An 11,171-nucleotide genomic window follows, 5' to 3' on the forward strand; every position below is an offset into this window, starting at 1 on the left:
TAGAAAACCACCTGGTCTTAAAATTCTATCTTGTCACTGCAGTGTACTGTGACACTCTTCAAAAATGACTTAGAGTAAAACTTCTGGATAAGTAGTTGCTTTATTATTAATTTCATAAATACGGTATTTTAGATTATTAGCAACAAAAAGGCCAGTGCTATGCTGCGTTCATGTGTGTGTTAGTGTCACAGTAAGAGCTGTGTGGTTAGAGTTGTGTTGTGTATATAAGGAGATGATTGTGTTAAATGGTTTTTGAAAGTCCGTGGAAACCCTTTCTTCTAATTTAAAGTCTGAAAAAACTCCCTCTTGATATGTTATGAGACACTTTATAGACTGACCATTTAAAAGCTCTCCTAGAATTTATTACAGTATTTCCTGGCGGTAATCCTTGAAGTAAATATAAAGTAGTTGGTGTTCATAATCATATATTCTAGTAACCCTTATATGTATGATGGGACATGTCTGAAAAGGCACATATATGCAAATTTGTTTAAACTGAGTAGAGAGGGAAGGGGAGGACTGAGCCTGTGGGTGGGTCTCGGCAGGGCCAGGGGGTATTTCTGTTTGAAATGGTGTTGAAATCATTCGCCAGCCTGATCACACCTTCCACTGCCCTCCTCTCCTCCACATCTTCCGTTGGCCTTGGGAGAGACTGTTGTTAGTGCTTTAAGCCGACAGAGGATGAGGCCCGTGGGCGGAGAAGACTTCAGGTCACAGTCGCTTTGTGGTGGCATCTCTCCCTCCCCGCTGCTCGTTTCGTTTGGATTGGGACTGTGGTGCGTTCACGTCTGTGGGATGCGCGCCTGCTCTAATGCCGGGAACTCGGGAAGCTCCCGCAGCTCCGACATTGAAGGCGCCCATCAAGTACGTGGAGAGGCCGGGCCACAGCCAGGCTTCCCTTCTTCCTGTGGAGCATCCAGGCACTGAACTAGAATACTGCCGAGTAGGGTTAGAGCTTAGCTCTGACTGCCCCGGAGCCCCACCTCTCCCACGGTTTTGAGGGTCGGTCGTAGTAAATTCTGACCAATACAAGGCTCCTGCAGCAATTCCAGAGCCATAAAAGCCTGTTGGACACCAGAGGGTCAGCCCCAGAGTGGAAAACATCAGGCAGCTGGCACGTGTCCTGATCCTTCAGGTGGAGACACAGGCACTGTGCATGCAGGCGGGACACAGGGTGCGCTGGGTCAGGGGTTCCAGGGCCGTGGCTCCCTGGCCAGTGGCAGCTGACACCTCTCCTCTCCCCTCCCCAGGGCCGTGTCCGTGTCATCCATGTCTGAGTTCCAGCGCCTGATGGATGGCTCTCCCTTCCTGCCAGAGAAGGGCCTGCCCGCCACCAGCAGCAAGGAGGACGTCACCCCGCCCCTGTCCCCAGATGACCTCAAGTACATCGAGGAGTTCAACAGCAAGAGCTGGGACGACAGGCCCCCAGACCCCTGGGCAGACAGGACCGAGGCGGGTCGGGCGAGCTCCGAGGCCAGCACCGACCCTTTCTCCGACTCCTCCTGGTACCTCACCACGAGCATCACCCTGACCACGGACACCGTGACCAGCCCGGAGCACTGCCAGAAGCAGCTCCCGCGGAGCCTCGTCTGCGCCGAGCAGGCCGGGGTGAGGATGCTGCACAGCCCGCCCGCCATCCGGAGGCTGGATGGCACCGTGGTGGCAGGCGGTGAGGGCAGGGCCCGAGGGGGCCCGGGGGGCGCCAAGGGGGGCTCTTCTGAACACATTCTTAGCAGGTGGCCCTGTGCCCCCTCCAAGCACCCCCGAGACTACACGGAGGGTGGGCTCTGGCCCCTCGACAGCACCCTCGGTTTCTCCTCCCCGCTGCACAGCCTGGAGATGTCCAAGAACCTGAGTGATGACATGAAGGAGGTGGCCTTCTCCGTCAGCGCCGTCTGCTCCAGCCCCGGGGAGCCTCTGGTCAAGGACACGGCCTGCCAGACCAATGGGTCCCGGACGACAGGGACGCAGACCGTCCAGACCATCAGCATCGGCCTGCAGACCGAAGCCCTGCGGGGCAGCACCGTCACCAGCAGCCCCCACAAGTGTCTCACGCCCAAGGCGGGGGGTGGCACCACACCCGTGTCCTCTCCCTCCCGCGGCCTCAGGAACAGGCAGGTGGCCCCCGCCATCGAGAAGGTGCAGGCCAAGTTTGAACGCACATGCTGCTCCCCCAAGTACGGGTCTCCCAAGCTGCAGAGGAAGCCCCTTCCCAGAGTGGACCAGCCAAGCAGCAGGACCTCCCCGGGGCTGGCCCCGAAGGGCTGCGGCGAGTCGGCCTGGGCCCGTTCTACCACCACTCGGGAGAGCCCTGTGCACACCGCCATCAACGACGGCCTCTCCAGCCTCTTCAGCATCATCGACCACAGCCCTATGGTGCAGGACCCCTTCCAGAAGGGGGTGCGGGCCGCCAGTCGGTCTCGTTCGGCAGAGCCCCTGCCGGAGCTGGGCCCAGGCCAGGACACGAGCCCCAGCTCCCGAGGCCGGTCGCCCAGCCCGGTCGGGGGTGGCTCCGAGACATGCAGGGAGGAAGGGGGAGAGGGCACACCCGCGAGGCAGGACCTGTCCGCTCCCCCCGGCTACACACTCACAGAGAACGTCGCCCGGATCCTCCACCGGAAGCTGTTGGAACACGCCTTAAAGGAGGAGCAGAGGCAGGCTGCCCACGGCACCCCCAGTCTCAGCAGCAGCGGCCCTGTGGGAGAAATGACGGTCAGAGCCGAGCCAGGGTCCATCGAGGTAACGTTAGGATGCTGAGTATCCCACCCCCTCCCCCTGCGGCTCGTCCTTTTCAGTGTCAGCACAGCTGACCCTGGGGCTGTACCAGGTTATGTGAGTTCAGGAGGTTTAGGGGAGGATGGAAGAAGCAGGAACGCAAACCCTGAGCTGCTTCTTAAAAGAGAACTTGGTTTTATTGCCGTCAGTGATCCTCTGAGGACCATGAGATGGTTTTCTTAAGGAGCTCAGGGACGGACTCAGGTCCTCCACTCTGGCCTCAGTGATCCATGCTTGTCTGTTTATCAGGGCTTTTCACATGGGGTCATATCTCCCCTCCTTCTGTATGAGTTTGTGTCCTGGGAGCGTGTGTGGGCAACATCAGGCTTTCTGCTCCAGCTGTGATGAAGAGAGGGGGTTTTGACAGGGTGGACATAGAACACCTCTCGTCAGGACCTACAGGAAGGGTGTCTGGATCCCAGCGCTGGCTTCAGTGCAGACAGCAGGTTCACGTCTCACAAATCCCATTACTCTCTCTGTGTGCGTGCATTCTCTTAGCAGTAAAACCAGGTGAGACGAATGGATATCATACAACGCGATTATAATCCTTATCCCCTTAAACATCGCCTATTATGTTACCTATGACCACACGTATTATCCATATTGTCACATATTATTATGTGATTATTATTATTGTATCCCTCCCCCCTTAAGGTTATTTGCAAATCAGTCGATCTTGAATTCTGCCCCGCTCATACCCACATGGGGTATAACTGGACCACAGCAAGAATGAGCAAAATAAAACAAAGCCAGATGCTGGTGCCGGGGGTGAAAACGGTGGTGATGTTGGTCTTATCGTTCACGCAGTGCCAGAGGAGGTTTCCCAGCCCTTGGTCAGACACCCTTATGTGTAGACCTGGGGGTGAGGCCTGACCCACCAGGAACCCAGATGCAAAACCTCCACAGCAGTGGAATGCAGACACCGGTAGGCATTCTCCAGGCTGGGCAGACAGCAGATGGTGAAGGTTAGAGAAAGACACGTACACGCTCCCTCCCAAGGCTCTGCAGCCCCAGCTGCACAGGTGAGGAGAGGAGGAGGTGTATTTCCTGTGTCACCCGATCCACCTGCTGCCCCACATTTCCCACAGCGGGAAAAGGAATGCTCAGCTTCCCAGTATAACCCAACAAGAGGCATTTAACTCAAAATATAGAGTTTAAATCTGAAATAGATTTAAACCATGTGAAATTGCCAGTGACCTACAGAAATGGCAACACCATATGGTTCAACCTAATAATATTGACAGTCTGTGGCCTACGCCTGCCAAAGGTACGCGTCTTTGTGATAAGGCTGTTCGCGTGCTCTGAGAAGGAGGTTGTGTTCTCAGGTAACAAATGGTGTCTTCTGTGGGCTTCTGTTACCCCATCCCTCAGGGCCCCTCAGGTAAGTGGTTTGCTGCTGCAGGGGCTCTAGCTGGGTGAGTGCCACACCTCCTTGGAATGAGAGCTTTGTCCCAAGCATTAACTGGCTTGTCTGTGGTGTCCATTTATATTAGAGACTAAATTCATTTTGAGTCACGAATGAATGCTGCAGGCAATCTATGAGACTAGAAAGGAAATAGTGCTGTGATTCAGTCATTATTAAACCAAGGCGTGAAAATGGCTTTATCCGTATAAAGCTGTGCCCCCCTTTGGTCCTCTGTGAAGTGTCTGAGGTTTTCTTCTCACTCGGTGTGTTTACTACCAAAAGAGGTGATGGCCGATTTAAACGGGGCCCAGGCACAGTGTCAGGGGTTCAGAACTGGCATGGACCTCTCACGGGCAGTGTTTAAATGTCATGGGCTCTTTTTCCTTTACTGTTGGAATTTGGCTTATTCTAGACTCCAGTGGAATTATTCCTCACCTGAACTGACTTAGGCCCATTGGAAACCCCAAGACCCCTTCCCATCCCTCCCTAGATTTGTGGTAGTTTTTTTCGTTTCAAAATCAGAACGAATTCAGATTTCCCACCCTCCTCTGAGCCCATGTGGGAGAATCTTTCCCGGAGTGCTCAATGGGACATCTAGACGTGGGTGATGGAGTCATCCCTAGCCAGGAACGGGCACAGTAGGAAACTCCCTTTCTCCCTTCACTCTCACCCCACGAGCTACTTATTCCTCTGTTTCTCTTGAAGACATAGCACCAATGCACAATGCAGAGAGAAGCTGTGAGCAGGTCTGGTGTGGAGAGAGAGGATAATCTGGAAATGTCTCAGTGGAAAACGAAGGGAAAGTTTTAGTCTGAGCTGCAGTCATTTGGTCATTGTGACTAAAACAATCTGGCTGTTTAATGGGCTCTGTTTCAAAAACAGCAGTTGTAGGGTGTTGGAAATGTTAAATGCCAAGGGGCAGCTCGGGAAGAAGAGAAGAATAGCCAGCGGAAGGGAGAGGTCTGTAGCTGTGCTGTCGTGAGGGCCCCTCCTGCTCTGGCCAGGCGGGGACCAGACTGTGTGCCCGCTTCTGTGGGACCTCGCTTCTCCAGATGGCTGTCCCTGGAGCTGCCACCAAGCCTGTTGACTTTAAACCTTTACTGTTGTTCTTTTTAAAAAGTACTTTCCAACCTACTTGCTTTTCTCTTCTTTGTCTGTCTGTTCTGTCCAGAACCAAACTGTCTTACTAACTGCCCCCTGGGGACTCTAGCCCTGCCTGCCTCACGCCGTAAGTGCTTTCTTCCTTCTTTCCACACTGTCTGGAGGGGTTGTCATGTAGCTCAGGGCTGGCATCTGACCCACAGAATGAGGCCCCACCGTCCTGGGCAGCTCTGCTCCAGGCTGGCCCAGGGTCCACCTGCAGGGACAGATGGCAGGCCTGGACGGGACCACTTGCCCCCCGGGATACTGACTGCTCAGTAGAGATCCTATTGAGATCTCCCCTCTCCTGTGCAGTCTGCAGCCAGTATGCTCCCGAAGGGGTAAAAGGACATTGGCCAGAGAGGGAACCGTCCAGCCTGCAGGGTCTCTGAGCCTGCTCACTGACATTTCGGTGGCTGTGCATTGCCATGTGCTATAATAAGGTGTGACCATTACGCATGAGGCTTTTCTCTTTTTTTTTTTTTTCAAAAACCACACCAGAGGGAATAAATACAAATATATCTTGTCCTTCCCAGTGGTCACCATAGGGGTCATAGTAAGTGCTCAATCAATTTGTGTTAATTGACTAAACAACACAATCGTCCCTGCTCCAAAATTGCAGAATCATCTTCAGAGCCTGAATCAAGGCTTGTGAGAAAATACCAACCAACCTTGTTTCTGATCAAGGATATAGTCACCCACCACCACCCCCCCCCTTATCCACTGGCCTTAAATACAACTGGCTTTCAAAGACTAAGCACATGCCCCACGAAAAATGACTGACAAAAAATGGCTCCAGAGGCCATTTCCAGAAGAGGTACTGCAAGGATGAGATGCCCCCAGAGCCTATGGCAGGGGCTTCTTGGGAAAAAACAGCATCACTTGCTCAGATTTGCTGGTGTGACACTAAAGAGAACTTTGTCCCCTTGAACTCATGGTCACACAGCATTTCTTCTGTGCACACAGATGCTAGTGACAAGGTGGCACAAATTAACAGAAAACCCTTGTCACTCAGCATCAGCTAAGTAGAAACAGGCCACAGTGGTGTCCAAAAATCCTATGCCGGCAACCTACACACACTGATAGACAACACATATTACAACCCAACACTCTTATATACGCAACACAAACCACACATCTCTTGAGCCACCGTCCCTCGTGCCCTGGGCTGGGCTGAGGTGAGGACGTTTCCTTTAATTTTGGCTGTTTCAGTGCTGACGTGTTTTCACAGGTGAGGTATCTCTGGTTGTCATGGTTTCCATTAGTATAAGTGCTTTGCTGATGAGGCCTCCCTGTAGTCACATGAAGTGCCACCAGCAGGTCTAGGGACGTTAGTCATCGTGTGTGTCGATGCTCCTTTTCTGCTGCCCCCGGGTGGCGACCACTCCCCCATCCCTCCTGTGCCCCGCCCTCCATCTTCTCTCTGTCGCTCTGATGACTACATGCTCCTCCTTCTGCTCTGCTGTGCTCATCACATCTCTTTACATCTCTCGACTTACTTCCTGAGTGGCTCTGAGGGTCCTTGTTCTGTGTTCTTCATCGCAGTGGTTTCCCACCTCAGCCTCTTGTTGTGTGGGTGTCTGGGTGGATAGAGCTCACCGTTTCCTCAGGCCACAGCTGCCCACAGATCCCCAGTCAGTGTCCTTTGTCCTGGCGTGCAGAGTAAGGACAAGTAGCTCAACAGTCTCTAATACCAAAAAAGGAGCAGCAGCCTTGAGAGGACGTACTGTAGGTGATCGGTCCCGGGGTTATCGGTCCTCAGAAGGTGCAGGAGCCCATACACTCGGGCTCCACTTTTTAAAATTTCATTTCATAAATTTTTGTTTGTTTTTATTTTTAGCTGTGTTGGGTCTTCGTTGTGGTGCAGGGGCTTCTCTTGTTGCGGAGCACAGGCTCTAGAGTGCAGGCTCAGTAGTTGTGGCACACGGGCTTAGTTGCTCCGAGGTGTGTGGGATCTTCCCGGACCAGGGATCAAACCCGTGTCCGCTGCAGGCGGATTCTTAACCACTGCACCACCAGGGAAGCCCGGGCTCCGCTTTTTAAATGCTGCTGCCAGGAAGAGTAATTTAGGTGGTTTTATCTAATGAAAGTTTCTGCCTGCAGCATTATCTCCATGTTGTGGGAGTTTAACCCAGTGCCAGTCAACCTGGAATAAACGGTAGCAGAGTTGGTTTGAAGGTGAGCCCCGTTGCTGGTGCAGCCTGATGGAGTCATAGATCCCTTCATGGCCAGCCTCTTAGGACTGGACAGACCACTCAGGACTCTGGCTCCCCCCTTCCATTTGCTGCAGCCCAATTCCGAAGGCGCCTCATATACACACCCATCTCATGCCACGTTTTCATCATAATTTGCTATCTTCCCATTACTGTCGTCACTGGTCATTCGTGTTGAATTCTTTACTTACCTTTTTAACTTATACTCCGTGAGCAACGTATAACTTAGCATTCAGAAGTTGCAGACACCCTGGTCTGTTGCACTTGAGTCTACTGAGAAGTTTGTTTGGGGGAAATCACCTCCCAGAGGACCTGTCCGTCTGAGTAACCCTGTCTTTCTCTTCCTCGGCTTTGAAGGAACTCCCTTGTTCTGCACTAGCTCCATCCTTAGAACCCTGCTTCTCCAGGCCCGAGAGACCAGCAAACCGTCGCCCTCCGTCCCGTTGGGCCCCACATTCCCCCACTGCCTCACCGGCTCCATCAACCGGAGACCCGACCTCCTTGGAGGAGGCTGCCCGGGGAGAAGCCACACCTGTGATGCAGGCTCGCATGGATTATCTGGAATAATTCACTGTAATTGCATAACCACACCGTCATCATCAACCGAACTCTGCCCCAAAAGGAGAGATCTGGTTTTCCCAAGGTCAAAGAATGTTTTTTTTTAAAAAAATAACACAGCTGCTGAATGTTCAACCTGTGAATCTGAGATGTTTCTAGAATGAAACAGTAAACGTGCCTGTAAGAACTTAATTTTTTTCATAGCTCAGAAAACTATTTTTGTCTCCATCTTTTTTATATTAAACAAAAAAAAGGTAAATAAGATATAAATTTAAAAACAAAAAGTTTTTAAGAGATTCTGAACACCCTCGCGCGCGATACTGACTGCCTCACTGTTAAATTTGCACTGTTAACATTTGGTTTGGTTTATTTCCACGTTGAATTAGAGTGTTTTAAGTTAATTTTATTTTGTCAGTGTTCTTGTTTTTTAAGAATTTTTGAAATGCTTCAGACTGTATGATTCAGTGAACTTTTTGTAATGAAAAAACCATGAAGCCAGCCAGTAGACAAGGCAGATCTCCTATATCCTTGAGGGGATAGATGGCAGCATTCTGGAAAGGTAGAGAGGCCTCAGCCGGGTTGTCCAGACCTGCTGTATAATCCACATATTCTTCTCGACCTGCACGTCTCTGGGTTCGAAGCACTGGGGTGCATGTACATACCGCTGCTGTGGTCTCGCCCCGCCTATGTGTGAGCCCTCTGTCCCACTGTGATACAGTGTGAACCCCCTCGTACTGTACTGTTGTTGTCTTCTCGCATTGATGATACAACAGCGATGGCATTTTAAAATTATTGTTAAAAGATTAACAGGCAATACAGTGTTTACTCCAAATTTCCTTGTTTAAGGAAAAACACTACAAAAAGTCCTGAGGATACCAAATGGAAAGAGAGAGGGTGGTGCCTCGGAGTCTGTATGAGACGATGATGAAGAAGAAATAAAGCCTTTACAAGACGGCACCTGTCCCAGACCTTGTGTCTCACACAAAAGGTTCCCGTTGTGGGGGCGAGGGGGGGTCATACAGCCACTCACGTATCTGACTGGGATGCACTGTGAGTGCACAACGGCCTTGCAGCTTCTCTGCAAGGGCATCCTGGAATAGATAAACAGGCGACTACATTTTTGCTAAAAAAGCCAAAATGGGTAGGCGAGGGGGTGTGAAGAAAACAGTTATCCACAGTCAGAATGCGCCCACCCTCTCCCCTCCTCGGAAGGTGGGAGAGGCCGTTTCCATCCCTGGACTGAGATGCAGCCCAAGCTGCCAGTGTTTGATAAGTAGGAGTTTACGAAGAAGTGGTGCTGATGAAGAAAACAAGAACTATTTCAGGCCGAAGCTTCTATCTGTAATCTTTCAGTAACAAACCGGCTATGGTATAAGTTATTCTCCCAGTATTACCACAGTTCCATTAAACTAAATTTTTTTTTTTTATAAACAAAAAGTACTGTTGGACATTGGAGCCTGCTGTAGCTGCTGCGGAAAACAGCCTGACAGTTCCTTAAAAAGTTAAACAGTTACCATATGATCCAGTAATTCCACTTCTGGGTGTAGGCCCAGGGGAGCTGAAAGCTGGGACTTGGACAGATATTTGTTCACCCATGCTCATAGCAGCTTTATTCACAGTAGCCAAAAAGTGGAAACAATACAAGTGTCCATCGATGGATGCAGATAAACAACATGTGGTTCATCCATATACTGGAATACTCGTCAGCCTTAGGAAGGAGATTCTGGCACCTGCTACAGTGTGGATGAACCGTGAGGACACTATGCTAAGTGATATAAACCAGTCACAGATACTGTATGATTCCACTTATCTGAGGTACCTAGAGTAGTCAGATTCCAGATACAAAAGTAAAGTACTGGTTAGCAGGAGTTAGCGAGAGGGAAGAACGAGGACAGTGCTTAATGGGTACCGAGTTCCAGTTTGGGAAGGTGAAAAAGTTTGGAAATGGATGATGGTGACAGCTGCACAATATGAATGTACTTAATGCCACTGAGCTCTACGCTTAAACATGATTAAAATAGTGAGTGTTGTGTATATTTTACCACAGTAATAATTTTTAATGCAAAAAAGGAAATATTCTACTTAACCCCCTAGACACAGCTGTAGACAAACCATCAGCAAGTTGACAAAGATTTCTTTCAGGCCCAGCCTCTGCCCACAGTAAGTGCTGGGAGGTGCAACAACACTCTTCCAGTTGGAAGCAAGCAGGCAAGTTGCTGGTGCTCATAAACTGGAAAAGTGCCAGCATCCAGCACAGTTACAATCCAGGACTCACATCATTCCATCAGGACATGCCCTGTCTCCCGGCTCTGCTCTACTCTGTGTGGCTTTATTCTCAGACAAGCATCCTAAAAGTTGGCAACCCTTGTCCCCAGAAGCTCTTACTGGTTTAGCAACTCCGAGAGAAAGAGGATCTCTTACCAGTAGCACCAACAAAAGCCCCAGGACTGAAGAATCTCATGGTTCTGCTTTAATTCACTCATCTCACCCTGAGCCTGTCACTGCCAGACTGGCCCAGCAAAGGAAAACCACCGGAGTGGTTAGGATAGAGGGGAAAGGGTGCCTAGAAGGCAGGGAAGGCTGAATGTGATGGTGGGGCACCCCGGAATTACAAGGAGAGGTTCTGGTCATCACGGAACTTGCTCTCTGGCTGGAGGAGATGAATCCCAGGCACAAATGCGGAAATGGCATGGTGTAAATCCAAGCGGTACTTGAGCTGGGCTTGGGAGGAAGAGCAGGATTTAACTGTGAAGGCAGGAGGGGTTGTCAGGTGGGGGAAGAGAAGGGGCAGAGGTGTGGGGAGGTGGTGATGGGACCTCTAAGCAGGGCAGGGGTGTGGTCACTGCTGGAGGCAGAACCTGCAGGGACAAAGCCACGTCAGTGGCACCAGTGCCTTGAAAGCACTTTGGAACTTCTCCAACCATCCAGTTCTCTAATTGTTAGGCATATGTATTCTTGAGTCCATTTACTGTGGAACCACTCCAACTTTTGCAAAAGCAAGACCAGAGGATGAAATCACTTTCTATGCTCCTGTCCAAATGGATGGCGAGGCACTAAGTGGGTAAGAGCAGCTGCTTGTC

The 11,171-nt window shown here is 50.9% G+C and overlaps 1 protein-coding gene across 4 annotated transcripts in view; it reads left to right on the plus strand.

The window, feature by feature from the left end:
• Nucleotides 1–8,492, plus strand: part of MTCL1 (microtubule crosslinking factor 1) — a 126,014-nt gene extending 117,522 nt beyond the window's left edge. For 3 of the 4 annotated variants that reach the window (XM_057526103.1, XM_057526101.1, XM_057526100.1), the window contains 2 exons: nt 1,251–2,739; nt 7,891–8,492. In XM_057526103.1, coding sequence (XP_057382086.1) covers nt 1,251–2,739; nt 7,891–8,100 — 1,699 coding nt within the window. In that variant the 3' untranslated portion in view covers nt 8,101–8,492. Of the gene's footprint in view, nt 1–1,250; nt 2,740–5,351; nt 5,409–7,890 lie in introns of all 4 variants that reach the window. The other variant, XM_057526102.1, reaches the window with a different exon arrangement.
• The last annotated feature ends 2,679 nt before the right edge of the window (nt 8,493–11,171 follow it).

This window comes from Balaenoptera acutorostrata, chromosome 13, assembly GCF_949987535.1.
Source record: "Balaenoptera acutorostrata chromosome 13, mBalAcu1.1, whole genome shotgun sequence".
In the NCBI taxonomy this organism is placed as follows: Eukaryota; Metazoa; Chordata; class Mammalia; order Artiodactyla; family Balaenopteridae; genus Balaenoptera; species Balaenoptera acutorostrata.